Below are 27,240 nucleotides of genomic sequence, written 5' to 3' on the forward strand. Positions count from 1 at the left end.
AGCCCCACGTCGGGCTCTGTGCTGACTGCCAGCTCAGAGCCTGGAGCCTGTTTCAGTCTGTGCCTCCCTCTCTCTCTGACCCTCCCCTGCTCACGCTGTCTCTCTCTCTCCTAGAAATAAATAAAAATATTTAAAAAAATAAAAAATAAAAAAAAAATAAAAATGGTTTCACTCTGGGGGCACCTGGGTGGCTCAGTCGGTGAAGTGCCCAACTTCAGCTCAAGTCATAAGCACACTGTTCACGGGTTTGAGTCCCGCATCGGGCTCTGAGCTGTCAGCACAGCTGGGGGCTTCGGATTCTGTGTCTCCCTCTCTCTTTGCCCCTCCCCTGCTCACGGACGGTCTCTCTCTCTTTGTCAAAAATAAACATTAATAAAGTTTCTTTTAATGGTTTCAGTGTTATGCAAATTTTACCTCATTTAAAAAAAAGACTTAAAAATAGAAGCTAACAAATAGATCAACAAAACGTGGTGCCTGTACGATAAAATATTATTCAGCCATAATAAGGAACATTGTTGGGCCATATAGCCATGGTACAGCATGGATAAGCCTTCAAAATACTACATTGGTGGGGTGCATGGGGGGCTCAGTGGGTGGGGCATCCACTCTTGATTTCAGCTCAGGTCATGGTCCTAGGGTCGTGTGATCGAGCCTCACATAGGGCTCCACACTGAGCATAAGAACGGCTTAGGATTCTCTCTCTCCCTCTGCCCTTCTCCCCTGCTCACACGCTCTTTCTCTAAAATTAAGGAAAACAAAACACTACGCTAAGAGAAAGAAGCCAACCCTAGGCGGCCACACAGTGTGTGACTCTGTGTAGGAGACTGCCAGAAAAGGCAAAGCCGGAGGGACAGAAAGCAGATGAGTGGTGGCCAGGGGTTGGCAGTGGCAGCCAACAAGCACAGGGTTTCTCCCACCTTTCTTTTAAAGATTATTTACTTATTTTGAGACAGAGGGTGCAAGTGGGGGAAGAGCAAAGAGAGAGGGAGGAGGAAACAGAAAAATCCCAAGCAGCCTCCACGCTGTTAGCACGGAGCCCGATGTAGGGCTCGAACTCAGAAACTGTGAGATCACGACCTGAGCAGAAATCAAGAGTCCGTCGCTCAACCAACTGAGCCACCAGGGGCCCCGAATACTGCAGGGACGACAACATCCAGGGAGAAGGCGGTGGCGACGGCCGCACCGTATCATACGCTTTCGGCAAAGTGGACGGGACGCGAGCTCTAGAGCACGGAAGGGCCAACGGCCCCAGAAACTCACCGTCTCAAACACGGCGTACACATGGCCGTAGTTGGCGCCAGCCACGAGGCCAGGGCCCCCGACCAGTCCCGCGCAGACGTTGTTGACGATGTTCCCGTAGAGATTGGGCATCACCATGACATCAAACTGCTGGGGCCGGGACACCAGCTGCAGGGCAAGGGTGGACAGACAGAAGAGCCTGAGTGCACAGGAAGCCCCTTGTGCCCGAGGCAGACCGCCCTGGAACCCGGCAGGCCACCTACCTGCATGGTGGTGTTGTCCACAATCATGTTCTCAAAGGTGATCTGGGGATAGCGGGCCGCCACCTCCTTGCAGCACTGGAGGAAGAGCCCGTCGCCTAGTTTCCTAGGAGGGGGGCGCAAGACACCAGCTTGGCCACTACGACAGTCAGCTGGAGGGACGGGGTGCACAGATGGCCAGAGAAGCTGCGTTCTAACTCTGACCAGTCCCCCGCCTGGACGATGGGCACAATCCCGCTCTACCCGCCCAGCGTGTGCACTGTGGTGAGGCTGCGGCCGGGAAAGGGGCAAAGGGCACGCCCCGGAGCACGGCCCCTCGGGCAGTGGCCGGGGTCCGGGGCCCCAAGTCCCTAACAGCAGGGCCGCGGAGGCCGTTCAGCTCAGCAGTCTCACAGCTGCCTACGGAACGGAACGGGCAGGAGCACAGTAGGGGTGGGACGTACATGATGTTGGCCTTGTGCACAGCTGTCACTTTCTTGCGCCCACTCTCCTGGGCCAGCTTGAAGGCGTATTCGGCAATGCGCAGGGACTTGGCTTTGGTGATGATCTTCAGGCTCTCCACCACTCCGGCCACACTCTGGGACAGAGACGGGGAGAAGAGGCCGTCTGGCACAAGCTTCTCCTTGGGCCTGGCCAGGCTTGTCCCCAGCCCCCACCTCCCGAGGACAGGGGACGGGCCCGGGCCCCACCCACCTCGTGCTCTAGGCTGCTGTACTCGCCCTCTGTGTTTTCCCGGACAATGAGGATATCTATGTCCCTGTGCCGGGTCACCACTCCTGGCAGGCTCTTACAGTGGATGACATTGGCATAGAGGTCCAGGCTGGTACTGGGAACGCAGAGAGAAGAGCAGCCGGTCAGTGCCACAGCTGTCTGCTGGCACACTCCACCCCTGCCGAGCCCCCAGCCTCTGCACTTGGCTCTCACCGAAGGATGTTGTTTCGGGATTTGTGGGACGGTGGCAGGTTATGGTTTGTTTCGATATTACCTGCCAGACAGAACAAAGACAGGCTGGAGAGGGGCCATGGGCTCAGTGACGCCACCATATTCCCCACCCTGAGTGAGGGAACGCGTGCCGAAGGCAGCATCGACCAGAGGAGGTGGCTCTCACCAGCAGATGTACTTCATGGAGCGCGAGGGTGGAGTTGCTGATGTTAAGCCCTGTGAGGGCAGGGGTGTGTGCGTGTGTGCGGTTCACTGATGGGTTCCAAGGGCCTAGAGCGGCCCTGGCATATAGCAGGCACTTGATAAATACTTACTTAGTGAATGAACAAATGAATGAACAAGGGTTGGCAGCTAGCAAAGAGATCTTGCCAGACCCCGGGCAGGAAATGGCAAGATCAGGGTTTGGCTGGAGAGAAAGTGACCGATCCTGCTCACTAATGGGCTGGCTAGCCAGGCTGGCGCCAGCAACATGACCTTGGCCAGCGTCGCCGTTAGGCCCCGCATCGAGGCGCCACATGAGCCCCGGTTCAGGGGCAGGTGGGGGCTGCCTGGAAAAGACTCTGGTTTGGCCTGGGGCAGACCCACGGCAAAAAGAACAGGAGTAGCAGGGCACCAGCAGCACCCAGGAAAAGGCAGCCAGAGGGTCCCCAGCAGAGCAGGCTTTCGTCAGGGCCCGCTAGGCCTGCCCCGAGCCCCGCCCTGCCTACACTGCCTTCGCCCACAATGTCTTAGGCCCCCTTCAGTTGCCATGGTGGCCCCTCTGCTTGACTGCCAGGGGCTGGGGCTCTCTCTGCCCGGCTTCATCTTGGCTCACACAGAGCAGGTGATGAGCTATACTTTACAAAGTGAGTAATACAAGCAGTTTAAGAACGTGTACCAAACCAAGGCAAACTGAGAACGGGCTAGAATTCCTGTCTGTAACATCCAGAGCCGGGCCAGCTGGAGGCAAGGCGGCAGGCGGAGGGTTAGAACTGCATCCCTGTGACATGTGGTTTGTGAAAAAAGACTCAGAGTCAAAGCTGACCCCAGCAGAGAGGGCTGCCCCAGGAGAGAAGGGCGTGGTCCGAGGAAGCCCTTTACTGAACAGGCACTTGTACAGCCTAGTGCCACCAAGCTCCCAGACGGACCCCAGAAGCTTCTGTCCACTCTCCAAGCACAAGGGTCCTCCCTGGCCAGAAAATCCCTAAAGTCAGAGTCGTGCAGCCCCAGCAACAAGTGTGTGTCAGCTTGGAAACGAAAGGGATTGTGCACAGTGCCCCATCCTGGCCCCCACGCTCACCCTTCAAGGCCACACGGTTCCGACGGATGGCCATGATGGCATTGCGGATGTCCTCTTCGTCAGCGTTGGAGCTCACGTGCACCTCTTCAAAGTCCACTGGCACACATGCATGCCTGGGGCAGAACTGGGTCAAGGTGGCGGGCCCTGGACCTTCTCATGCCTCTTCTAGGAAGCCTGCCCAGACCACTGGGTGCAGAGGCCTCCCCACCGCCACTGCCCACCCTGACCTGGCTCTGGCTGAAAGGAGACTGGGCCCGCCTGCACCACCTGATAGGGACATGCTTTAACCCTACGGTAGTTAGCGTGACCACTGTGCCACCTGCCCCGCGCCCAGGCCAGCCTGGGGGGATCACAGGCACTGGGACAAAAGGCCTGGGCTTTCAGCCCTCCTGCCACTGCCTCACGGGGCGCTTGGGCAGAGCCCTGGCCAGTGGGCTTCTGGGCTCACGATCCCTCTTGGCACAGTTCTGAAGCCCCCCCACCCCAGGGTAAACCGTCCCCTAGGGGCACGGGTCAAGGGGAAGAAGGCCCAGGAGCCGTGTACCTGAACACAGACTTGACGTGTAACATGAGCTCTGGCCCGATGCCATCCCCCGGGATCATGGTCACTGTGTGCCGCCCACCATACTTAGCCGATGGAGGCTGGAAAGACGGAAAGGTGATGGTGGGCCCGGTGGGCCAGTCAGTCATGAGGTTCCAGCTCTGGGTACCTGACCCCCTACCCCAGCCCAGGCCAGCCAAGCTAATCACGGGGGGGCCCCTGCGTCAGGATGGTGGCAGAAACAGTCCCCACCCCCCGCCTGGACTCGGCTCAATCCCACAGCATCTAAAAGCCCCAAAACTCAACAGGCAGATGAGAAGAATACTCACAATTGTTTGTTGCTAGAGTGGGAACAGGAAGGAAGAAGACACGAATCAGCCAGGCTTGGAGGAACAAGGCTGTGCCCCAGGAACGGGGCCTTTTCCCTGGGGGTGCTGTGCAGTGGGCTTCGGGTAAGGAGGGGGGGACCTCCAGGCCATGCCTCAGAGACGAGGACCTGGAGGGCCTGGGAACAAACAGGCAGGCACAGCACACATACGTGCACACACACATACACGTCTCTGGACGCACAGACAGGTGCGTGCACATGTAAACACAAGCATACACATGTGTGTGTGTGCGCGTGTGCGCACACACGCACGCACGTATACACTCCGGCAGGTACTTACTGAGAAGCTCCTCCAGGAGGCCTCATGGGCACCTAGAACCTGGCAAAGAGAACGCAGATGCCAGTGGTTGTCATCCAGCCCAGAAAGTCAATTCGGTAAAGGCCAGGGGAACTCTTGGCAGGGAAGAGGAACCATCCCCACCATGCCCAGCCAGGTCCCATGCATCATCCCCCCACCTCACCCCTGCACCATCACGTGGTGGACAGCATGCAGTACGTGCCCAGACAAATGGCTCCAAAGCCTCCATCCGTTTCCCCGGGACCAGCCAGTCAAAGCATCGTAGAGGGTCACAGCGACCCTCTAAGCTTCTGCCAAATCCATAATCAGTTACTTAAGTCATGTTTCTCTCTTTTGTTATTCCTGATTCTTTACTGGCCAATAATCAGTCCTGCTCAGGGGTGTTTGCTGTCTGTGACACGGGAAAGTTGGCACACTGCCCGTGGCACAATCGGGAACTCGTTTTCACAAACCAGAGGGCTGCCACAACAATCATTTCCTCATTTCTAAAATCTGTTTTTCCTTACAGGGCACCTGGGGGGCTCAGTCGGTTGAGCATCCAGCTCGTGACGTTGGCTCAGGCCATGATCTCACGGTTCATGGAATCGAGCCCCCTGTCGGGCTCTGTGCTGTGACAGTGCAGAGCCTGCTTGGGGTTCTCCCTCTCTGTCCATCTCAAAATAAATAAACAAACTTTAAAAATGTATAAAAAAAATCTTTTCCTTATTACAAAAACAACATACAGTCCCAACATGGAGATCAGAGTAAAAAGATGGCACCCAGCCCCCGTCTACCCAGAGACAATCGCTGTTGGCATCGTGGGAACAGCCCTCCAGAATCACAGGTCCGAAGCAAACGTGCCAGGGAAAATCTAAGCGTTTTCAGAATAACAGACACCAATCTTCCAGAGGGCTTTCACAAAGGACTGCAAAACTGCTCTGTGGCCTGCGCGGAAGACGAACGTCCCCAACCCCCCAACTCAGAGACAGCCACGTCTAGCCACACCAATGCCATATCTGACAGCTTCAGAGCAAAAGGGATCTGAGCCAAAGGGGACAGGTGTTGAGCAGTGATCCATCTAGAGTCCCCGCGCTATGTGACACGTCCCACTGCAGATGGCCTATGGGTCCTCACGCTTTGCTCCCTGCTGCTCCCCACCTGGGAACGTGCCCGGGTGTCCCTCAATCCATAGAGGCAGGGGCAGAGCCGAGGTCCTTTAGTCACTTGGATTGCCTCCTGGGGCGGCAGCAGACTGTTCCAGCCAACGGCAGAGCTGCCATGGCCGCTTTGCAAAGAGCCATACCTTCCTGCTAGAAGTCTAAAAAGCTCAGAGGCTGGTCATCGCCTCTGGGTCTCCCAGGCGGGTATTCACAAGGCGGCCGCTCACACAGGCTCTGGAAGCACAGGTGTGCCGCTCACCCAGCCAGGCCAGGGGCCAGGAGGGGGTAACGACTAGGACCAAAGGCTTCGGGGTATCTGCTCATCCATGTGACCCCCCGGATCTGCAGACACAGGCATGCTCAGGGCTTTCCAATATCCCTTCTAGCACTTGGCAGTATGTGACTCATCTTTTTTTTCTTTTGAGACAGAGAGAGAATGAACATGGGCAAGCAGGAGAGGAGCAGAGAGGAAGAGAATCTTAAGCAGGCTCCACACTCCGTGCAGAGTCCAACCTTACGACCCTGAGATCATGACCAGAGGTGAAATCAAGAGTCTGATGCTTAACCACCCAGGCACCCCTGGATTCATCTTATTTAGAGGTTCTTGATACGACTTGTAGAAGGAAGCTTCCACGCCCTTTCTTCCAGGAAGCCTTTCCGGATGCCGTGAGGCTGCTGAGCCGTTGGTCCCCCTTGGCTCCCAAAGCCCTACCTACCCCCCCTTCCCACCCCACCCCACCAACCACAATGTCCCTAGCGACTGCCTTGCTCCCTCCCCAAGCCCAAAGCCCTTGAGAGCGGAAGCCATATCGGTCCAACTTCCTGTCATCCCAAGACCTAACAGAATGCCTGGTCCAGAGCTCAGACATAAGAAACATTTCCTGAATTAATGAACATGCCAGAAAATGAAGGAAGAGATGGTGGGCTCAAGGGTCAGGGAGGCCTCGGTCTAAATCCACTATCTCTCAGGAGCAAATAGCTTAACCTTGCTGACTTCCCATCTAAAACCCATGGGACAGAGGCACCCATTTTATGCGGCTGCTGGGAGGATGCAGCAAGCCATTTGGTCCCTGGCAGGACATGCTCCCCCCCCCCCCCTGTTCACTCCGCCAGCCCCTTAGGCCAGTTTTCATGGCTGATGCCCAGAGGTGGGGGTGGCATGCGGTGGACCCTTATAGCTCCCAGCAGTGAATCCTCTCGGGAGTCCACTGGTGCTACGCAGGTAACTCGGCCATGGTGGTGAGCCACCGCCTGCACCTAGCTCTGTATCTGGGCCCCCGCCCCCACCCCCACCTTGGATCACATCACCACCTGGGCCAAACTTCTCCCTCACCCAGTCCCTATGCTAGATGCTTCTTCAGGCTTTAGCCAAACACCCAGAGGGCTCTCAGGATAGTCTTACTCCCCTGACCTGGCCCAGGACAGACACAGGCACCTTCCCTCAAGGGCTTCCACGGCTTCCACCTCACACCTACGCTGCCCTGTGGAGCTACCCATCAGAGAAGCCCAGTTTAAGGCAGGATGGCATATGCTCCCGCCTACTGCTCATTCGTTAAGCAGGAGGGGGGATCTGTCAGCCATGCCGTGACGGTGCCACAGAAAGACAGGAGTCCTGGGTGGTATGTGTTCCTGACAAAGGTCTCCCATGCTCCACACCTTAGTGAGGCTCCTTTCCTCAGCATGTCTGTGCTAGATCAAGTGCCAGTGGTGGCCGCATGTCTTCCCACAAGGTCCCAATCAGTGGGACCAACGACCTGGGGTTCATCTCTAAAGCTTCCCATACCCGGGACAACCAGTCTCAGAGCAAGGCACTGCTCCCACCCCCACCCTAACAAGCACACAAGACACATAGAAGGGGAAGTCAGGGAGGGGACAAATGTCTTCACCAAGATTCCAAGGGAGCCTAGCCGCCAGACCATCAGATGCCTCTGGAAAGCCCCTCATCAGCAAGTTAGTAGAAGTCAGGATTTCATAAAGCATAAGCTGTCACTGGGTAGTCTCCCAGAGGGGTCAGAGGGCAGAGACACAGCCACATGCGTCCACAAAGAGTGTCAGCAAAGTCACAGGATTCTGGAAGGTCAGTGTTGGCTAGATCCTTTGAGACAGAGGGGAAACTGGAGCCCACAGACAGGAGGGTGGCCACAGTGTAGGTTAGTGGAGGGAGCAAGGTCATACGTCTTGTCCCCTAAAGCCAGTCTTGGCTGGATGATGCTTCGGATGGCTTCCAACCCACCCGGAAACTAAGTTATTCTCATGTAAGTGTGTTAGGAGAGAGGAATGAGACTTGAATGAATAACCAAGATCCTAAACGGAAAACTGTGGAAACAAAGCCCCTATGGCCACCCCACATCACCAGCCTCAGAAAATCTAGCTCTCTCCCATTCCAGGCGCCCGCGGGATGAAAAAAGCATCTGGAGCTATAAAAGAATGTTCGAGGGGGTGATGTCAGGAGTACTTGGCAAAATTCGATTCTCCAACTTCACTGGGACAAGTGGCAAATCGGTCCGCAATAGAAAAACCCGAGGAGGAGGGGCGCCTGGGTGGCTTAGTCGGTTAAGCGTCCGACTTTCGCTTAGGTCATGATCTCACGGTTCGTGGGTTCGAGCCCCGCGTCGGGCTCTGTGCTGACTGCCAGCTCAGAGCCTGGAGCCTGTTTCGGAGTCTGTGACTCCCTCTCGCTCTGAGCCTCCCCTGCTCACGCTGTCTCTCTCTCTCTCTTAGAAATAAATTTAAAAAATTAAAAAGAAAAAGAAAAAGAAAAACCCGAGGAGGTACGGGGGCTGGGAACGGGATTCCTAAGGCCACAAGAAGAAGGCGGGCCAGGACACGTGATCGTCTCGGAAGGACTCCCACAATATACTAGGGAGTTGACACTCGGCCCTCCGCCGCTCTCTCCATCCTCCCCAGCGGGGCTCCCACCCCTCCCCCGCCCAAGACGCAGACCCCCCGGGAAAGCCCAACAAAGAGCCAACTTTATCCAATCCCCTCACTGACAGCGGAGGCAGCCAATCAACTCCGGCGCGGAGCCCTCACTCCGCCCCTCGCGGGGCCCACAGCCAATCGGGCTCCAAGACGCTCCGCTAGCCAGCGGCCCTTGGCCCGGCCCAGCGAGCGCTGCGGCTGTCCCCGCGGCCCGCTGCCCCTTCTCACCTCCCAAGGACGGCAGAGAAGGGCGGGTCTGAGCACCGCTTTTGCAGCGCCACCGACGACCGCCGCCACCTTCAGCGCCATGACAGAAAGTGAGAACCGCTGCACGTCCAGACACGTAGTCACCGCTCTCGCGAGAGCTTGGCAGGGCGCGAAGCGCCGGGAGCGGGCACGGACCCAGTAGTGCGCACGCGCGCAGCGGCACCGGTTCACACGCCCCCTTCCGGCGTCGACAGCGGCGCCGCCGTCGTCGCCGTCGCCATTTTGATGGGGCGGCTACCGGGGGCCTCTGGTCTGGGGAGGGGACACGTCAGTGCCGCCGGTGACGTCACTGGCCCGCCGGCGCTTGATTGGCTGCTCCCGCTGCTTACGCGTCGCGCTTCCTCGTCTGCCCCTCGTGTTCAGGAGAGTCTCTCCCTTTTTCCCTCGGCAGAGAAGAGGCGATGGCGGCGCTGGCATCTCTCGGCGCCCTGGCGCTACTCCTGCTGTCCAGCCTCTCCTGCTGCTCAGGTAGCGGCCTGGCCGGAGCCCCTTTCTGGCGAGCCTCTCTCCCACGACTGGTGGTGCGTGGGGGGAGGAGGGGTGCGGGCGAAGCGGGGTTCTGGGCCTTCTTCCTCCGAGAGGCAGGTGGCCTCGGCGCGCGGCGACCGAGGCCACCACACGCTCCTACAACACACGTTTACCCAGCAGCCACGCTGCCGGAAGAAACAGCCAAAGCTTCTCACCACCCCCCGCCCCCGGCCGCTTCTGCGAGGAAGAGTACCATAATCTGTCTCGTGCGCCCGGTTCCCGGCTCCAGCAGGGAAATTGACACACGTCCCTGCTCCCACCCGGAACTCCCAGTCCTGGAGCGGGGGTGGCCGGACACGAGCAAAACTCTGCAGCGCAGGGCGATCGGAGTGAGAGACTAGGCTAGTGGGAGAGGAGCCACCTGACCCGGTGACGTGGGGCCAGGTCTCCCCAGGAAGGGAGCTGTAAGTGAAGAGAGGAAGCGGGGATGGGCCAGGCAGAAGGACCATGAGCTAGGCAAGTTAGATTGGAGAAGAGGGGAGAAAGGGAAAAAGGCTGGGCGAAGGCTTGAGTGCCAGGCCAGACCGTTGACTTTTCCCCTGAGGCCCTGGTATATTTATGAAGGGCTTTTCAGCACAGCTGAGCCACAGTCAGATCTGTACATACATACATTCTTGAGAGATTCTTAACACCTAGTGGCGGGGTTGAGCTCAGGAACTGGAGTCCAGAAGTGTGTTGAGGACGAGGTCTTGCAGGAGCCAGCGCGAAGTCTGGGGGCCCTAGACTGAGTCACGGATACTTTCTACACTTCTACACATTCACTTTACCTACGCTACTCAGGCCAGTGCCTTTGGTGCCTATAGTGTTTCGTCTGCCTAACTGGCTTCCCTGCCTGCACCCTTCTCACCTGCCCCTCAGGAATTAGCCATGGTGTGGCCAGTGGTGTCTGGAAGGGACGCGCCTGACTGTAAAACCCTTTGGTGCTCCACAGGGTCCTTAGGAAAAAGGTCAAGCTTAGCGGGGCACAGATGTGGCTCCTGAGAACCACCCCCCACTGGCGTTCCCAGGCATCTTCCTCCTGCTGCCCAGATGCAAGGCTCCTCTGTCTCAGCCTGATGCATGGCTGTGCCAGGACACATTCAGAGAGCAGCTGAGAACTTTCCCACTGGCAGCATCTGCTTGGCACCCTGTGATTTAGGCAGTATCCTTCCTTCCCTGTAGCCTCTAGCAGCGGGACGATGGCTGAGGCAGCATCCTTTCTCTCGGGGCAGCGCTGTTACAGGGTACGAGCTGTGCCCGTCTCCTTCCCTGGGAGACGCTGGGGCCAGTCTTGGCCTTCTGTCAGCCGTGGGTGGGGGCAGAGACCCTTTCATCTCAAGCCCTCATCCGTTGCAAGCCGCTCCATGCTTGGCGTCCGCGGAGGGTGCCGTCAGTAAACTGGCCAGGGCTGTGCATGGCTCCGAATCGAGGTCCGACTGCAACCCCAATCCTCGCATGGCTTCGGGGCCACAGGTGCAGCCGCAGGCACCAGGTGTGCAGTGAATCCATCCTGCTGCTGCTGCCTCTCCACCCCCCACGCGTGCTCACACCCCCGCTCTTTTGCCCCTACATTGAGGTTCCGCCAGCACAGAGCCTTGGCCTCCCTGGCCTTCCTTCAAGGCCCTCCCACCCTCCCCCTCCCCTTGCTGCTACACTTCTGGCTGAGCGTTTGGATCTGTCTCCTGCATCTCACCTGACAGGTCCCAAAGGGTCCCGTGTATCAGCTGACAAGGTCTGGGAAGTGGGTGTGGGCAGTCCCTTCTGCCCCCCAGCACCCCACAAGTTGGGCCTTACCTCAGTACGTCTGCCTCCTCCCCACAGCAGAGGCCTGCGTGGAGCCCCAGATCACCCCTTCTTACTACACCACCTCGGATGCCGTCATTTCCACTGAGACCGTTTTCATCGTGGAGATCTCCCTGACGTGCAAGAACAGGGTCCAGGTGAGGCAGGGGGCATTCAGCCAGGAGAGTGCCAGAGCAGGAGGCCACAGGGAGCCTAGGACCTCACTGGCAGTTAATGGGATCCCACCCAGGGACCCGTGTAGATAGACAGAGGGCGAATGAGGATTTTGATTTACAGGTAGTGGAGAGAGGGTAGGGCACAGCCAGGCCAGATTGTTTGAACCAGGTGTTAAAAGAACATTTTTCTAGTCTGCCTAGGTGTGAAAACGTAGGTGGACTTCTTGCTGTGTCTTGTAAGGGTCCTCGGAAGTGAGAGAGCAGGGGTTCGGTCCCTGGGCTCCCGTAGCCCTTTCCTGGTTGCTGTTTGCCGAGGTGGCCTTTTTTGGGTGCACCCCTCCTTGGGTGGCTCGTTGGCTGCCCCCTGACCCCAACACCCTCTTCCAGGCTCAGAGGAACAAGCACACTTCAGTCACCCTGCCTGCGGTCGCAGTTATTAGGCTTGCTGTGGGTTAGCGAGGCCAGGCCATCGTGGGGGTGCATCCCCCACGTAGGGTAGACGTGCAGAGAGGCAGTAATGGCATCAGTGGAGCTTGGCTTCCTGGCATGGTTCTGGTTGCGGCAGGGTCACCCCCGTGGCTCTCCCGCGGTGCCCCCTGCCAGACACAGCCCAGTCCCCTAGTGTGCCCTGCTGGCCATGAGTGTTGCTGTGGGCAGCACAGTACAGCTTCTGCTGACAGCCAGGGAGGGGAGGAGGTGACTCTCTCTTTGTCCCGTCCCAGAACATGGCCCTTTATGCTGATGTCAGTGGAAAACAATTTCCCGTGACCCGGGGTCAGGATGTGGGACGTTATCAGGTAAGGGATTCGACGGTTGCCATTTGGGGGGGAGGCCATCTGCCTGCTGGCATGACTTTGAAGCCCTAGGGGTGGCCCAGTGGAGCAGGATTGAGGCTGTTTGACTCAGGCTGCGGGTAGCGGTACTGTCAGCACCGGCAGGGGGCCTGGATGTGTCCACTGTGCCCACCCCCCGCCAAACCTACCCGACCCAGGTGTCCTGGAGCCTAGACCACAAGAGTGCCCATGCAGGCACCTATGAGGTCAGATTCTTCGACGAGGAATCCTACAGCCTGCTGAGGAAGGTGAGTACCAGTGACCCGGAGCCCTGCCCGGGCCTGCAGGAGGGAGGGTGCGCCCCACTTCCACAGCCACCTTCTCCCTGTAGTCCCTCTTCCTCGAGCTCCAGGCCACTGGGGCCCTGCCTTCACCGAGCAGGCTGACCCGGTGGGCACCTTCCTGACCAGCTGCCATGCCTGTCCTCGCACCGTCCGTGTTTCTCTCTTGCTCGGCTCTCCACTCTTCTGTGGCTCGGGCCAACGTTCCTGCCTGCCCAGTCTCTCTCCCCGCCCCACCTGGATGCACCCCTGACCGCAGCATCTCCTTGCAGGCTCAGAGAAATAACGAGGACATTTCCATCATCCCACCCCTGTTCACAGTCAGTGTGGACCATCGGGTGAGTGGGCCGAGGAGAAGCAGGTTGCACGCAGCGAGCCTTGCCCTTTTGGAGGGGCGGGGTTGGACTGGGAGTTGGCCAGTGTGCCTTTGTGCCCTAGAGGGAGGGTGGCCGGGGCTGGCTGGCTCCTTTCCTCTCTCTCCCCTGAGCCAGCTTTGGTCTCCTTTCTTGCAGGGCACCTGGAATGGACCCTGGGTGTCCACCGAGGTGCTGGCTGCAGCCATCGGCCTGGTTATCTACTATCTGGCCTTCAGTGCCAAGAGTCACATCCAGTCTTGAAGGTGGCAACCGGGGTCCTCCTTGCTACTTTCAATAAACAGTTGCTGGCTGTCAGCGGTACTCAGGACGTGGGCTCCTGACTTTGTTGTTGTGCGTTCTGCGCATGGGCAGAGCGGGACCGCTGGTACCCTTATCCACCCGGATGGTGCAGGCCCTGCGTGGGGTTGTGGCTGGAGCCCCCCTGCCTCGTGTGTGTGTGTGTGTCGCGCGCGCGCATGTCTCACACTCGGCCACAGCAGGCTCCCCTCCCTTGGCTCCCAGTTCGGCCTTCCCTGCCCGGTGCCCCCTGGTGTCTCCCAGCTGCCTGCATAGGTTTGGGCAGGGCGTGGGGTTGCCCGTCCACCCAGCGCATGCTGTCTTCTGGCAGAGGGGACACCCTCGTTCTCTCCTGCCCTCGTGTAGCCGCTCCTCAGCAGCGTCTCTGTGGCCCACCTGGGAGGGGGCCCTCTGACCTGCCGGCAGAAAGGCAACTTCCCGGAGAAGGTCAGGGGCCGTCCCCGGCTTCCCTGGACCGCAGCGGTCTGTAGCATGTGTGTGTGCGGTGGCGCCCGTGTGGAGTCCTGGGCTCGAGCCACGCTCCTGAGTCCTTCACTCACTGCTGCCGTGGGGGCACTGTGGACTCCCCGAGCTCACTGATGCGGCCGAGGCCGCCAGAGCTGGTGGTGGCGGAGTGGTCACGCCAGGTCCCGCACCCCACCCCCATGCTGTCACTTCATGGTGTCCAGAGGGATGCACAGGAGGCGCAGGAAGTTGGAAAGGTGACGTGAGCCCTCACGTCTCTGAGGAGCCAGTCGCTAGCCTCTTCCGGTTTGCCTTGCCCTTTGTCTCGGTGCCCTGTCTCCCCTGAGCACGTAGCTCTGTGGCACTAGGAGGCCCCGGGTGTGTGGAGGGTGGCTCTTGACCTGGGACTGCCTGGGGACCTCCTCTAGACTAGGGGATACCAGCCTCTCCCTGCTCCTTTTCCCCCAGTCCTTGCAGTGGGTTGGAATGAAGTGACAGGCAGGAGTGGAGGCTCCTTCCCGAAAGCAGGGGTCCAGCAGGAGGCTGCGTCCCCTGAGCAGCAGGCCAGGCCAGGGCCACTGGCTGATGGCTTTCTGAATTTCGGAGAAACCAGCCATGGGAGCGCAAGGGGCGCTTGCTTGATTGGGGCTCCCCTTCTTGCCACAGAGTGAAAGGGGAGGGGTTCTCCCGTTCTGCCAGCAGCCCGTGCAGGGCAGGCAGGGCGGACAGGTGGCTCTTTGATTCTGCTCCATGGCAATAGGACCCAAATGTGAGGTCCGTTCCAGGCCAGCGACAGCCACTTCTCCCAGGAGCCCTAGTGCCACTTTCACGCAGCAAGGGGTGCCACAGTTTCACCAAAGTGGGAGCCGTCCCAGCAGCTGGAGAGGGACGCGCTGGGAACAGTTGGCCTTAGTCTCCAATTGTCCTCCAGCCAGTGTTCGTGCAGCCAGGGCCAGGCTTTTGGAGCCCCACCGTCTACGGGGCCTGCTTGGGACCCAAGTGTCCCCTCTGGAGGAACAGATGGGCCTAGTGCTGGGCTCCAGAGGCCTGGGAGGGCTGAGGAAGCCTGTGGCCCCAGCCCCCTCCTTTCCCATCTGCCCCTTTGCACCAGCAAGCTTTCGTGTGGTTTCCCCCCACCCCCGGCTCTGATGGCAGCTTACAGATGTGGCCTCCCTCAGGGCCCGGCGGAGCAGTTGGCTCTGGGAACTCGCTCACACCCATCTCAGTCAATCAGGGGAATTAATGAGAGGCCTACAATGATGGTTTGTTTTTTTTTTTTTTCTGTGCTCCTTTTATTTTTTCTTAAATGGTTTGTCAGGTTGGTTTCCATATAACACCCCGTGCTCATCTCAACAAGTGCCCTCCTCCATGCCCACCACCCCCCCTTCCCCCTCCCACTCCCATCAGCCCTCCCTACACTGATGTTTCAATAGCATTTTATTTTTTTTTAATTTTTTTATTGTTTTTTAAAATATTTTTATTTATTTTAGGAGAGAGCGAGACAGCGTGAGCAGGGGAGGGTCAGAGAGAGAGGGAGTCACAGACTAAAACAGGCTCCAGGCTCTGAGCTGGCAGTCAGCACAGAGCCCGACACGGGGCTCGAACCCACGAACCGCGAGATCATGACCTAAGCGAAAGTCGGACGCTTAACTGACTAAGCCACCCAAGCGCCCCTCAATAGCATTTTAATGCATCCTGCGTGTGCTCAGGAGGCAGCTCCTTGCCTGCTGCGCCACCCACCCCAGGGGCACCGCGCACACCACAAGCCAGGCTCCCAGTTGCAGTCTTTGGGGCCCTTGTCCCCCACCCAGCACTCAGCACGTGCCCACATGCTGCCCTGAATGGAACCTCGAGCATTTGGCTGCCCCTCTGGGACTTCCCATCATGGAAGGGTCCTCTGTGACCACCCAGATGTTCATCTGTCTGGCCCAAGACCTTTACTCAGCGAGCTCCGTGCTAGGCCTTGTGGGGGTCCCCAAATGAGGAGAAGTTTGTGCCTTCAAGAGCTTCCCAGCTTCGGGATGCCTGGGGGGGCTCAGTAGGTTAAGCATCCGACTCTTGGTTTTGGCTCAAGTCTGATCTCACAGTTTGTGAGATCGAGCCCTTCATTGGGCTTGGAGCTGACAGTGTGGAGCCTTCTTGGGATTCCCTCCCTCCCTCTCTCTCTCTCTCTCTCTCTCTCTCTGCCCCTTCCCCACTTGTGCGCGCGCTCTCTCTCTCTCTCAAAATAAGAATACTTAAAAATAAAAAAGGGCTTCCCAGCTCCCTGCCTCTTCTAGGGTGCTTCCTGAGCTGGGGGATGGGGAGGCGGGGCCCACTTCTCAAGGGTTCCACGACCAGCAGCGCTGGCCTCGCCCACACGCCGGAGACAGGCCTGCCACCAGCACTAAGCCAGGCCTCTGCCACCCTTCCTGCATCCGAGCATCGCCCCTGTGACCACGTCACACTTGTGAAATAACTAAGGTGACTGTCGTGCCTCCTCCCAGCGTACATGATGGACTTCAGAAGACCTTGGTGTTCTAAGTGACACATAGAGAAAGCACAGAGCATAGCTCTCAATGGACCCATGCCTTGCCCACCGTGCCCGCCCCCCAAAACTCTTCCCTTCTCCCGGCCCAATGAGAATGAACACAGACGAAGAGTCACCTCAAAAAGGCAGCTTGCTTTATTCTCCCAATGCCAATGGGGGGAAGGGGCGGGCGGCCTGTGTGCCTCCAGTCTGGGGCGCCCTGAGCCGGAGGGGCTCTGGGGTCTGGGCCGGGCGCACACCTGCAGGGTGGGGTGCACAGCGTCTTCTCCCAGGGCAGCCCAGCTGGCCGGGCCCATCCCTCTCGCTGCAGCCGCTCCCTAGGCTCGGCATGGGTCTTGTCACTGAGGTCTTCCACTGCGACTTCTGCCTTGGCTCTCCCTCGGTCATCGGGGAAGGAAGTGGGCTCTGGGGTGGGCCTTGCAAGCCGCATCAAAGGCTCCCCACCCCCACACCTCAGAGTGGAGACCACCAAGAAAGCTGCTTCCCATTCTCCCCTTCTTTCCCAACCCGTCCCCTCCCCCTGCCCCCGCCCTCCCTCTCTTCCTCCCACCCCCCACCTCCTTCCCAGCCACCGCTGGGGGTTCCACTTTGTTAGGCCGCCTGAAGGAGCCGCCAGCCCCCAGGGCAGGTCCACAAAACAGAAAAACAACAACCGGCAAGCACAGAAAGGGAGAAAAACCACAAAACTCAGGGCTGCCTTTGTCTACAAATAACCAAGTCTCCCGGCAGGGGGCGAGGCTGTGCTAGGCTTCACAGCCAGGCTTTCTCTTGTGCTTAGGACAGTCTCTTGTCTCTCCTTCTCAGTCCTTTCCTGTCCCCGAGTACCCACGCTGAGAGCTCCGGAGAGGGGACGGTGCGTGTGCACGTGCGTGTGCCTGCGCTTGTGTTATGCACACGCGGCCGGCACACAGCGAAAGGGGTGCCCCCCGTGCCAGCTGTCTACATGGTTGCTGTACTTGGAGAGCAGGGGTAGCCGATGGAGAGAGGCGTCCCTTCTCCTCAGGGGCTTCTCTCTGGTAACAAAGTCCTGCGCACACACACAAAGACAGGTGCACACACGCCGTGCGTACACACAGACACACACTAGATGCTAAGGGACAGCAGGGGACAGGGTCTCGGGAGGCTCACTGGACCTGGGGGAGGAGGGGCAGAAGGCCTGCCCCGGAGCACAGCAGGGCTCAGACAGTGGTGACGGAGAGCAGAGGGTTGTACACCCGCTTGCCGTCGGCGGAGCGAGTGCCGTGGGCCAGCATCTCCTGGATGGTGATCCAGTTGTCCAGGATCTTCTTGTTTCGCTTCTTCATGGTTTTGCGGTGGCTCAAGGCAATGATGTTGAGCTCGGCCTTGCTGTCGCCGTTCTGCTGCTCCCGCAGGCACTCCAGCCGGCTCTGCATCATGAACTCGCGCCGCTTCCGCTGCTCCCGGGCCCGGATCAGGTGCTGCTTCCGCTCCTCCTTGCTCCAGTAGCGGCCCATCTTCATCTCGCTCACCGCATCGTCATCGGTGGTCATGCCGCTGCGTTCCTCCCGGATCTTCAGGGCCCGGGCTTTGAGGAGGCGATCGCGCACCGGCCGCTTGGCCACATAGCGGGTCCCATCGCTGCGCACCTTGACCTTCCACTCCATGCGGGGTGCTTCGGTGGCTGCCACTGCCCCACCCACCCGGGGGCCACCAGCCAAACTCAGGGGCCCGTGGCCCAGCTCTTCCAGGCCGCGTGGCGGCGCCAGCTGCACACAGCTGTGGTAGTGCTCGCTCTCTTGGCCCGGGCCGCGGTGGCGCCGCGACAGGTAAGGGCTGCCTTCGGGGCCCACGCGCTCGAGGGTCACGCCGGTCTTGGGGCCCCGGCGGACGCGCTCCTCTGAGTGCGGTCTCCTGCCCATTTCGGGATCCCGGGAGAGAGATCGGAACTTGGCAGGGCTCCCCTGCGGAGGGGCTGCCTTGGGGTGGGCGGGGCCGGAAGGGGTCCGGTTCAGGTTGGAGTTGCCGGCGGCGGCCCGCCGCAGGGGGCTCTCGGGCAGGGGCTCTGCGAGCAGTGGGGTGCTGCGGCAGCTCTCCCCCGTGTTGTAGGCGCTGGTGCTGTCCTTGTCCGACTTCTCCGGCAGCTCGGAGATGTCCGACAGCTCGTGCTTCTTGGGCTCGCCGGCGCCCAGGTCGTACAGGCCCTCCTCCTCCAGCAGCCAGGCCTTCATGCAGCGCTCGCGCAGCTGCTGCATCTTCTGCGCCCGCAGGATGTTGCGGCACTTAAACTCCAGGTGCCGCAGCTCCTCCTCCAGCATGGCCATCTCGTGGCCCAGGCTCTCGTTGCGGTTCACGTCCAGGGCGCTGTTGCCACCGGAGGCCCTGGGGAAGAGGAGGCCCGGCTGGTTGCCATTCTCCAGGTGGCCCTTGATCTCCAGCAGCTCGCGGTAGCGCTCGTACTCCTCCTCCGTGAGGCCCGGGAGGTCGCCCCCGCCCAGCCCTGCCCCCTCCGCCAGCAGGGAGTCCATGCTGAAGTGGAGGTCGCGGCTCTTGCGCAGGGCCCCGGGCGTGTCGGCGGCGCTGGCGGGCTCATCGCCCAGCAGGTCGTGCTCGGAGCTCTCCTCCGTGCGGGTGCTCTCGTCCGTGCGGCCCACCCCACTGTCCAGCTCCTGGCTGTTGCTCAGGCCCGCGCCCACGACGGGGACCCCTTTCTCCTCTTCGTTTCCAAGCTGGGGCAGAAAGAGGAGCCCTGCTCAGTGTGCGTCCCGCAGACCGGGGTGCCGCCGGGGGGGGGGGGGGGTTGGGTTTCGGGTCCAGCCCACCCCCCCACATGCCCCAGCCCCCTGGCCTCCTGCCTGCCCTCCCTACTACCCCCACCGGGCCTCCCTCCTCACCTGTGGGGCAGGGGGGGATTTCAGCTTCCGGGCACGCAGCTCCCCCTCATGCTCAGAGCCAAAGTCATCCAGAAAGTCATCCCGGTCACTGTCCTTCCACCGCTTCGCCAGCTGCAGAGACAGGCCCGGGCCGTCCCCACTGCTTTAAGGACCTCGCCAGACACCACCCCACCAGTGGCCTCTAGGCCTCACACCCGGCCTCCTGGTCTCAGTGAAGGTGAACAACCCAAGAGAGCGGATGGTCCCAGCACACTCAGCCACCCGAGGCCGGAACCGGGGAGATGGACCCCAGAGACACGACCCACCCTCGAGCAGTGCCAGGCTGCTGGCACGTCTGTGCCCTTGTCACAGATCGGCAGCTTCCCACAATGTCACGGGTCCCACCATATCCCGCCGGCCACGCACACACCTGGCTCTCGGGCCGTGCCACCAGCAGGGAGATGTTGGTATTCTCCTCCTGGCTCAGAATGGCTACGGCCTCCTCCCGGTTCTGGACGTCCATTCCATTTATCTGCGACAAGCCAAGCAACCATCAACAAGAACGTCAGGGCTGGCTCTGGCGCAGGCCCCGGTTGAACTGCACGGATGCCCTCGCAGGGAGCTCCAAGCAGAGCACCCTGAGCCAGGATGGAAACCAGGTGGAGGTGCCCAGGGACAGGACAGCCTGGCCTGCAGGAGAGCACTTGGGCCCAGGGGACGATGTGGAGTGGGGCGCGGGCACATGCCTGCAGGATGGACGGAGACGCTGGCAAGGTGCCAGAGCGGCACAGGCCGTCGATGCCAGCAGGTCCCATGAGCACGCGGGAGCCACCAGGGGCAACGGCACAGGAGAGAGAGGAGAGCCAGGCCTGGTCTCAGGCACAGCGGGATGCCTGGCCATGGGGCGAGGCTCTTAGCAGGGACAGCCGGGCTCGGCCGAGGACTGGTAGCTGGGCAGCCCGTGCAGCGGGGCCTCGGGCAGGCCTGCCCACCCTGCTCACCTGGATGATCCGGTCACCCTCACGGATCCGGCCATCTTTGGCTGCGATGCTGTTGGGATTCACCTGCAAGGCAGATGCAGCATGGTGGCCAGGCAGCCTTCACTAAGGTTCCCTTTCGGTAGCAAGGCACAGCCTCACCTTGGGGACCCCCAAAGCAAACTGAAGCCTCCTTCTTGCTTGCTCCCTCTTCACTCAGACCAGAAGCTTCCAAGCTCCAGGAGGCAGGAACAAAACTGGGTCTCGGGCTGGTCACCTCTCGCCAGCACGAGCCACCAACTTGCCAGCGAGAGCTTCCCAGCCCCTGCCCACCACTCCCGGCCCATGCCCATGCCCACAGCTGGCACTCATGTACTCTGTTTGCACAGAAACCTATTCTTTTTCATGTCACAGGCTGGGTGAATGCCGGAACCTGGACACTTTCCCATACATCGCCATCCACACCAAAATAGCCCTGGGGCCGATGGGCAGTGAGATTGAAACTTGCTCAGAGCACTACTAGAGTGCGGGGGGGGGGGGGGGGGGGGGGCGGCGTCCACCCTCCTGTGGACACACACAGACCTGCCACGGGCGGGTGGGGAAGAATAATCCCTGTGAGCACCGGAAGAGGCTGGCCACAGGGCGCGCGGCAGGGGAACAAAGCCTGGCCAGGGCTTCGGCCTTGCTCGCCGTCCCCGTCCTGGGCACAGGTCTGCTGGGGAGGACTCCCTGGGCAAACGCGGGAGGAAGCCATCAGCGGCCCTGTGTGAGGCTAATAAGCCGGCCGTACCCCCAGCAGTCGGCTCTTTACCGGCAGCCTCAGCGCCCTGGGCGGCGTGGAGAGGCCACGCGGTGGGAAGGTGTGGGGACTCTCCACGTGCCAGACCCTGCGGCAGCACCCGCCACCATGGGGCCTCCCCCTGCTGCCGGTGTTGTACAGACGGACGCCGTCCAAGTCCAGCCCTGATGTCCTGGCACACAGGGAGGGGGCGTGGGGCCCCACTGGCTCCGAGGAGACTCTGCTCCTACACCCCTTCATACCTCTCCAACATAGATGCCCAGGTCCTCCTCATCGTCCGTGCGGTAGCAAACCATCAGGCCGAGCTTGTCTCGGTGGCTGCTCTTATACAGCTCCACCTCCTGCCACACGGGGGATGCGGGGTGCAGAGGAAGAAAGCCCCCAAAACATGTGAGCAAGGAGGCGGGCCGCAGGGGTGGCAGCCACAGCCCAGCCCCAACCCCGGCGGCAGCAGCACGTCACCTGAACCAAGTTTCCAGCCTCCAGCTTGGAGCGTCTGTCTTACCATCCCAAAGGGCGCAAATGTGCCATGGTGTCCCCTACCGGGAAATGCCCAAGACATACACAAGACACACAGGACACACAGGACACAGACATGCGTGGGACACACACTCACTGACACAGACTGACTGAGGGACAGACCTCACCCATGCCCTCCCCGACTCAGTCCGACTTGACCCAACTCGGCCCGTGAGCCTGAGTAACCAGTGACGCGTGGGCAAGGGCCACAAGGCTGGGCCGCCTTCAAACAACAGGAGCCGAGCCTGAGCCGGGCTTCAGACGGCCATCCCGGGGCAGGCTCCCGGAGCTGCCTGTGGGCCCTGCCCTGGCCTGGCCGCCTGGCTCACCTCATACTCCAGCTCGTCCATACGGTCTGCCTCCTGCGGGCCGCCCTCCATGAACTCCGCTGGGTCATAATACTCATGGCTGATGGGGGGGCTGCCCAGGAGAAGGGGGGTCAGGCCAACCATCTGCTCTTCTCGTGCCCTAGCCCCAGCCCCCAGGCTGGCTGGTCCCAGAGCGCTCAGCACGGAGCCCGTCCTTCTGAGCTACATGCATCCATGCAAAGGCCGGGAATGCTTCTTGGACAGGAGTGTGCAGGGGTCTGCACCGAGGACACAGGCATGCCTAGCTCTCCCCGCCACATCCCACCCCGTCGCCCAGCCCAGGCCAGCCGGCAGGGTGCCGACTTCTCCAAACTATGGGTGCCCCTCCCATGTGGCACTGACCCCACTCATGCAACGCCCCCAGGAGTTATCCAGGCCCCAAAGGAGTGCTGGGGAAGGACAGGAGGGCCCACTCTACCTCCAGGGGCAGCCCTCCTGGCCCCAAGCTAAGCGTGGCTGCTGGCGGAGGAGGGGGTCCTGGGACTAGCTCCCTGCAGCCCGGGTTTAGATTAGCGGAAGGAGCCATCAGGCCTGGATGAGAGACCCCCTTCTTCCGAGCGGGCCAGAAAGAAGCCGAAGAGATGGAGGAATTGCAGGGCAGCGGGGGGATGGGACAGACAAGGATGAGAGGAGATTCAAAGAGGGATGCTTGGGAGGCAGAAGACAATGGACGGCAGAGGAGGATGGAGGAGGAGGAGCTGAGGCTCTCAACCTTCCAGCTGCAAAGTCCCAGTGTGCGCCCCACTTGGGCCTGGGGGGTAGATACCATAGGGGGCCTGTATGTCGGCCTCCCTTGGCCCCTTCACTGACTGGTGTCCAGCCTGACGCTAGAAGCCTAGAAATTTCTGAGCCCTTGGATGCCACAGTCAGCTCTGGAGGCCAAGGAGCCTGCTTCCTGCCTGGGAGGGCAGGCCAGTCGGGGTCTCCCCACCGCGCCCAGAGCTGCGGCTATGTGGCGTCTGGGTGGCGTGCCCTCTCTGGAGGCAGGGCCCGGGGCCCTCCTGAGGGCGACTCACAGCTCAGACAGGACGTACGGCTCCAGGATGACCATGGGCGGGGTGGGCGGGCGCAGCTTGCCCAGCGCCATGATATGCTCAAAGGTGATGTCGGTCTGAGTGCCACTGTCCACCAGCTGCAGGTCATGGCACGAGCTGTCCCCCCGGAGGCGGGGGCTGCGTCTCAGCACCTGGATCACTAGGGGCTCCTTGGAGGAGCGCAGGGCCTCCAGGGTTTGCTCCTGAGACAGCTTGGAGAGCTCCTTCCCGTTCACCTGTGGCAGAGACATGCCTCCGTGAGCTCGCGCCAAGCCCCTCCGCAACCAAGTCTGCTCTCCACCCTCGTTCCCAAGCGAGCCCCGCTTCTCAGCCCTGCCCTGCCCTGCCCTACACAGTGCTATCTAGGGCTCGAGGAGCCCCGGAGACTCTGAACTGGGTCTGGGGGCTCTGCCCTAGCCCTGGAGCATGCCCTAGCTCTCCTCCAGCCAGAGCCACCCACTCCTCCATCGTCCTCACTCCTTCGGGCAGCACTGAGGCCAGAGCTGGTGTCCAGAAGCCCTAGAGCAGAGCTCCCCTCTGGCAAGGACTGAGCATCTCTGTTCTGCTCATCTGACATCGAGGCTGGAGGAAGACCTCGATTCCTCTCCCAACGAGAGTCAGTCAATAAATGGGTTCAGGCAGGAGGGTTGGAAAGAATATGCAGACACGAAGGACAGGATCTCTGTCGTCAAGGCAATGACGGACTTACTGGAGAGAAAAGGTGACACACACAGGGCCTCCCTCCTGACACGGGAAGGCAGCTTAAGGGAGGTGCCAAGGAGGCGACCCTTATAAGACCATCATCATTTCTTGGGTGCCTTGATGTGCGTCTCCCCCGACTCCTGACCCCGACAACCATTTTGCAGATGAGGAAACCGAGGTTCAGCAAAACGGAGGGAGCAAGTCAAGGTCATGAGCCAGATGGGGCTGTAGTGGTCACAGTGGGGGGCTGTGCAAGAAGGCTGGACTGCTGCAGCCTCATGCGAAGAGACCCACCATGGTGGGCAGAGGGTAGAGTGCTTTCTGGGCCCAACTGGGTAGAGCAAGGTGTGTCCTCAAGGCAACGGGGGTAAAACGCTGGCCCCGGGCCCGGCCCCTTGTCTCTGCAACAGCCCATGCGCACTGGGCCCCGAGATGGCCAATTTGGGGCTGTGAACCAGGCACCGCACGCTGAACCTCCATGTGCTCCTTGGTGCAGAGGCCAGTAGGCTAAGGACCCAACAGACACAGACAGAGTTCAGGACACATGCCATGAGGCCAGTGAGGGGCGGATGGTGGGGATCGGGAAGCAGTTCCGGGAAGCAGTTCCGGGAGGAGGGGGAGCGGCGGCAGCAGCTCGTGGAAGGTCTGTTCTGGGCCTGGGGAGCACACGCACTAGCAGGGGTACTCCAAATGGCTACACCCAGTGGGCCACCACCAAAACAGACCTTCCCTACCAAGGGAGCACAGGGCTGCCACACCCCTGCTAGGAAAAGGGTAGGGAAGTCTCCCCTGGCGGGGGCACCTGGCCTACATCAGGAGACAGGAGAGGGGGACACTGGTTTGTTTGCAGGCATGGAGAGTGTAGGACCCAGCACCCGCGCAGGGACAGAGGTGCTGCAAGATGATGGGGGAGGGGCCGCACTTGGGCACAGGTCCCAGTCTCCGAATTCCCACGGTGCCGCCTCTGTCCCTGGGTGTCTCAGGAAGTGGGGGTCCTTCACACAGATGCCCAACCCGACCGCGAAATCGTGGCTTCTGGCTGCTGCGTAACACACCAAGACACGGGTGTCATTGCAAAGAGAAGGCCGTCTTAGGCAGCACAGGAGGTCCTAGGGCCGCCTGGTCAACCAGCGGCTCCCGTGAGCCATGAAGCCCAAATCATTACCTATCTGCCATTTGATTTTGTCCTTGTAGGTAACAATCTCAGGATCTAGGTCTCCCTCTCCCCAAACCCTCCACAGTCAGAAAAGATTTTTTTAATCAACTGGGCCTAATTATAAAAGAAACACGGGCTCATTGTAAAACATTTGAAAAATACAGAAAAACATAAGGAAGAAAACAAAAATCAGCCAAGAAGGTGTTAGTTTCCAGCTGGCAGGAAAGTGTGTGAATGTGGCAGGTACAGCCAGAGAGGCTGCATGATCAAGGCAGGGCGGCTGGGTGCACAAGGGAGAGGCCCGCTGCAGGTGTGCGTTTGGAAAGGCGTGGGGGGGGTGGTCTCCGGAAGGCTGTAGAGGGGAAATGTGCAAGCCACTTGTTAAACACAGCCGTTAATCACCATTTGATGGAATAATCTTACAACGGAATGAATTCTATTAAAAGCAAAGCAGTCACTACTCCAAGCTCGTGACTATAACTATCTTACTACCCTTTCCTGTTTACGCTCTTAGGGTTATTAATGCCGAGCGAATCTGGAAAGAGGACATCCTGTATGATGGTGTGGACCTGCATCTCTCCGTGTCTGGCGACATCGTGCTGGGGGCCACGATGGGAGTACTTACACCACAGAAATCAGCAACCGCTCCAAAGCGGGGCTTTGTGTTTCGGGCATTTCCCAGCACCCCACCGCCCTTAAGTCAAGTGCTTCCCTAAAATGCAAAGGGGCTGGGCTGTCCTCAGGGTCTCCAAGGGGTAGGTGTCTCCCTGGAACTCCTGCAGCAGAGCCACAAGTGTGCAGCAGGGTGCTCAGGTGACAGAGAAATGCAGGAATGTCTTTCTGCCTGGAATCTGTTGTTTTTTCTGGCTGCAGCGTTGCTATGGAAACTGGGCCCAGACAGCGGGGAGGGGATGGGAACGCGGGGTGGGCTGGGATGTCAAAAGGAGGATGGGCGCCCCCCGCAAAGCTGGGGTCATCAGAGTGATGCCTCCTCTGTGTCCCCTTCCTCACTCGGGGTGGGCCCCCCCGAGCCGTGACAACTGAGAAAGGACTCCCCCCCCCAAGGGGTGAGAGCTATCAGCGAGCTGGGGAAGGGTGGGGGGGATGGGCAAAGTAGCGCGGGGCAGGCACACAGTGAGGACCCAGGTCTGCTAAGACCGCTTCCCGTCCCGCCCCGAGCCGGGCCCTCGTCCCGCCACCGGGAGTTAGAGGCAGACCACGCGCACCAGCCGCAACGTGTCTGAAACCAGGCCGGCTTGCCCGGATGCCCTCCTCTGTGTACACACGCCAGACACTGTCCCCAAGGAGACACCCGCGACCCGCTCCCGCTCACCTCCTCCCCTGCTGCGAACGCCCCAAGCCCCTGACAGGCCATCCAAAATGGGTCAAAGTCGTAAGTGGACAAAGCAAAACCGCCTTCCTTGGAGGCGAGAGGAGAGAACGATGTCAGTGATGTTGGGATAGAGAAGCAATTCTTAAGATAAAAAACGGACCAGCAAGAATGGAAAAGACATAGGTTTGAACAAAGGACATAAACTCAGTGAAAAGATAAGACCGGCTAAGCGAAGATCCTTACGATGCATGGAACTGCTGAGAGTATCCACAATGTTATAGAGAAGAATCTCAACAAAACAAGGAAATACAAACGACTCTCAACAGGAAAACCAACAACACTCACGGAAGAGGGAGGCCGAACCAAGCAATAAGCATTTGATGAGATGCCCCTTCAGGCGCCTGGGGTGTGAGCAGCATCTTGGTCAAAACAGCCAATGTGGAGACGGCCAGGGGATGCGCCACGGGTAGAAAGGCGCAGGGTTCCGGGCTATGCCCGCGCAGGTGGGGTATGGAAACACGTGTGCTCATTAAGGGCATCAGTGGTAGAACACGCGCATCAGAACGACAAACCCAAATCCGCTGGGAAGGGAAGGGAAAGAATGGGGTCAGCGTGCAGGCGGCTTCAGACCTGCCTTCTTAGGGGACAGACACTGAGGCCGAGGGCGGGCAGCAGTATACTTTTCTGTACATGAGGAATATTTCAAGGCGGTTGCACAGGGAGGAGCAGCCGGGAGCAGGGAGGCCAGCTGGGCAGCTCCTGATGCCGTCACCCACTTGGAGGGTGACACTCGGGGACTTAGGGGCACGGAGGTTTCTGGCCTGGCGGCCTGCCACTGGTCACCACGAATAGCCACAAACAGGAGCAAGGGAGCCACTGGGCTTTACTGAAGGGCGACTCCGCCAGGCTGTGCTCAGAGTGCTCTGCACAAGCGTGTCGAGTCGAAGCAGAGGCAGCAGGGGCCCAGGAGGTGGAGGAACCCAGCCAGGCCCTCAGCGAGGAGTGCAGAGGCTGGGGGC

General features: G+C 59.9%; 3 protein-coding genes across 6 annotated transcripts in view; 1 reads left to right on the top strand and 2 right to left on the bottom strand.

Moving 5' to 3' along the window:
- The window catches only part of IDH3G (isocitrate dehydrogenase (NAD(+)) 3 non-catalytic subunit gamma), an 11,004-nt gene extending 1,617 nt beyond the window's left edge, over window positions 1–9,387 (bottom strand). Inside the window, exons 1-10 of the mRNA XM_039219274.1 lie at window positions 9,237–9,387; window positions 4,930–4,968; window positions 4,591–4,602; window positions 4,265–4,362; window positions 3,721–3,833; window positions 2,424–2,484; window positions 2,193–2,325; window positions 1,943–2,076; window positions 1,503–1,605; window positions 1,194–1,407 (exon numbers count right to left, since the gene is read on the bottom strand). Coding sequence (XP_039075205.1) covers window positions 1,194–1,407; window positions 1,503–1,605; window positions 1,943–2,076; window positions 2,193–2,325; window positions 2,424–2,484; window positions 3,721–3,833; window positions 4,265–4,362; window positions 4,591–4,602; window positions 4,930–4,968; window positions 9,237–9,317 — 988 coding nt within the window. The 5' untranslated portion in view covers window positions 9,318–9,387. The remainder of the gene's footprint in view (window positions 1–1,193; window positions 1,408–1,502; window positions 1,606–1,942; window positions 2,077–2,192; window positions 2,326–2,423; window positions 2,485–3,720; window positions 3,834–4,264; window positions 4,363–4,590; window positions 4,603–4,929; window positions 4,969–9,236) is intronic.
- Window positions 9,388–9,612: 225 nt separating this feature from the next.
- On the top strand, window positions 9,613–13,538 carry SSR4 (signal sequence receptor subunit 4). Of its 2 annotated transcripts, none has more exons than XM_039219244.1 (6): window positions 9,613–9,743; window positions 11,607–11,722; window positions 12,463–12,537; window positions 12,732–12,821; window positions 13,127–13,192; window positions 13,367–13,538. In XM_039219244.1, the coding sequence occupies exons 1-6, from the start codon at window positions 9,677–9,679 to the stop codon at window positions 13,469–13,471; spliced, it is 519 nt and encodes a 172-aa protein (XP_039075175.1). In that variant the 5' UTR covers window positions 9,613–9,676; the 3' UTR covers window positions 13,472–13,538. The 2 variants fall into 2 exon arrangements, with proteins under 2 accessions (XP_039075175.1, XP_039075174.1); XM_039219243.1 differs by having other exon boundaries at window positions 9,616–9,743; window positions 11,604–11,722.
- Window positions 13,539–17,058: 3,520 nt separating this feature from the next.
- The window catches only part of PDZD4 (PDZ domain containing 4), a 32,304-nt gene continuing 22,122 nt past the window's right edge, over window positions 17,059–27,240 (bottom strand). The window contains exons 2-8 of one of the 3 annotated variants that reach the window (XM_039219219.1): window positions 23,031–23,266; window positions 21,958–22,048; window positions 21,352–21,450; window positions 20,335–20,397; window positions 19,764–19,865; window positions 19,355–19,465; window positions 17,059–19,189 (exon numbers count right to left, since the gene is read on the bottom strand). In XM_039219219.1, coding sequence (XP_039075150.1) covers window positions 17,681–19,189; window positions 19,355–19,465; window positions 19,764–19,865; window positions 20,335–20,397; window positions 21,352–21,450; window positions 21,958–22,048; window positions 23,031–23,266 — 2,211 coding nt within the window. In that variant the 3' untranslated portion in view covers window positions 17,059–17,680. Of the gene's footprint in view, window positions 19,190–19,354; window positions 19,466–19,763; window positions 19,866–20,334; window positions 20,398–21,351; window positions 21,451–21,957; window positions 22,049–23,012; window positions 23,267–27,240 lie in introns of all 3 variants that reach the window. The other 2 variants (XM_039219218.1, XM_039219220.1) reach the window with 2 other exon arrangements.

This window comes from Hyaena hyaena, unplaced genomic scaffold (genome assembly GCF_003009895.1).
Source record: "Hyaena hyaena isolate Hyena2069 unplaced genomic scaffold, ASM300989v1 scaffold_808, whole genome shotgun sequence".
NCBI classification, from domain to species: Eukaryota; Metazoa; Chordata; class Mammalia; order Carnivora; family Hyaenidae; genus Hyaena; species Hyaena hyaena.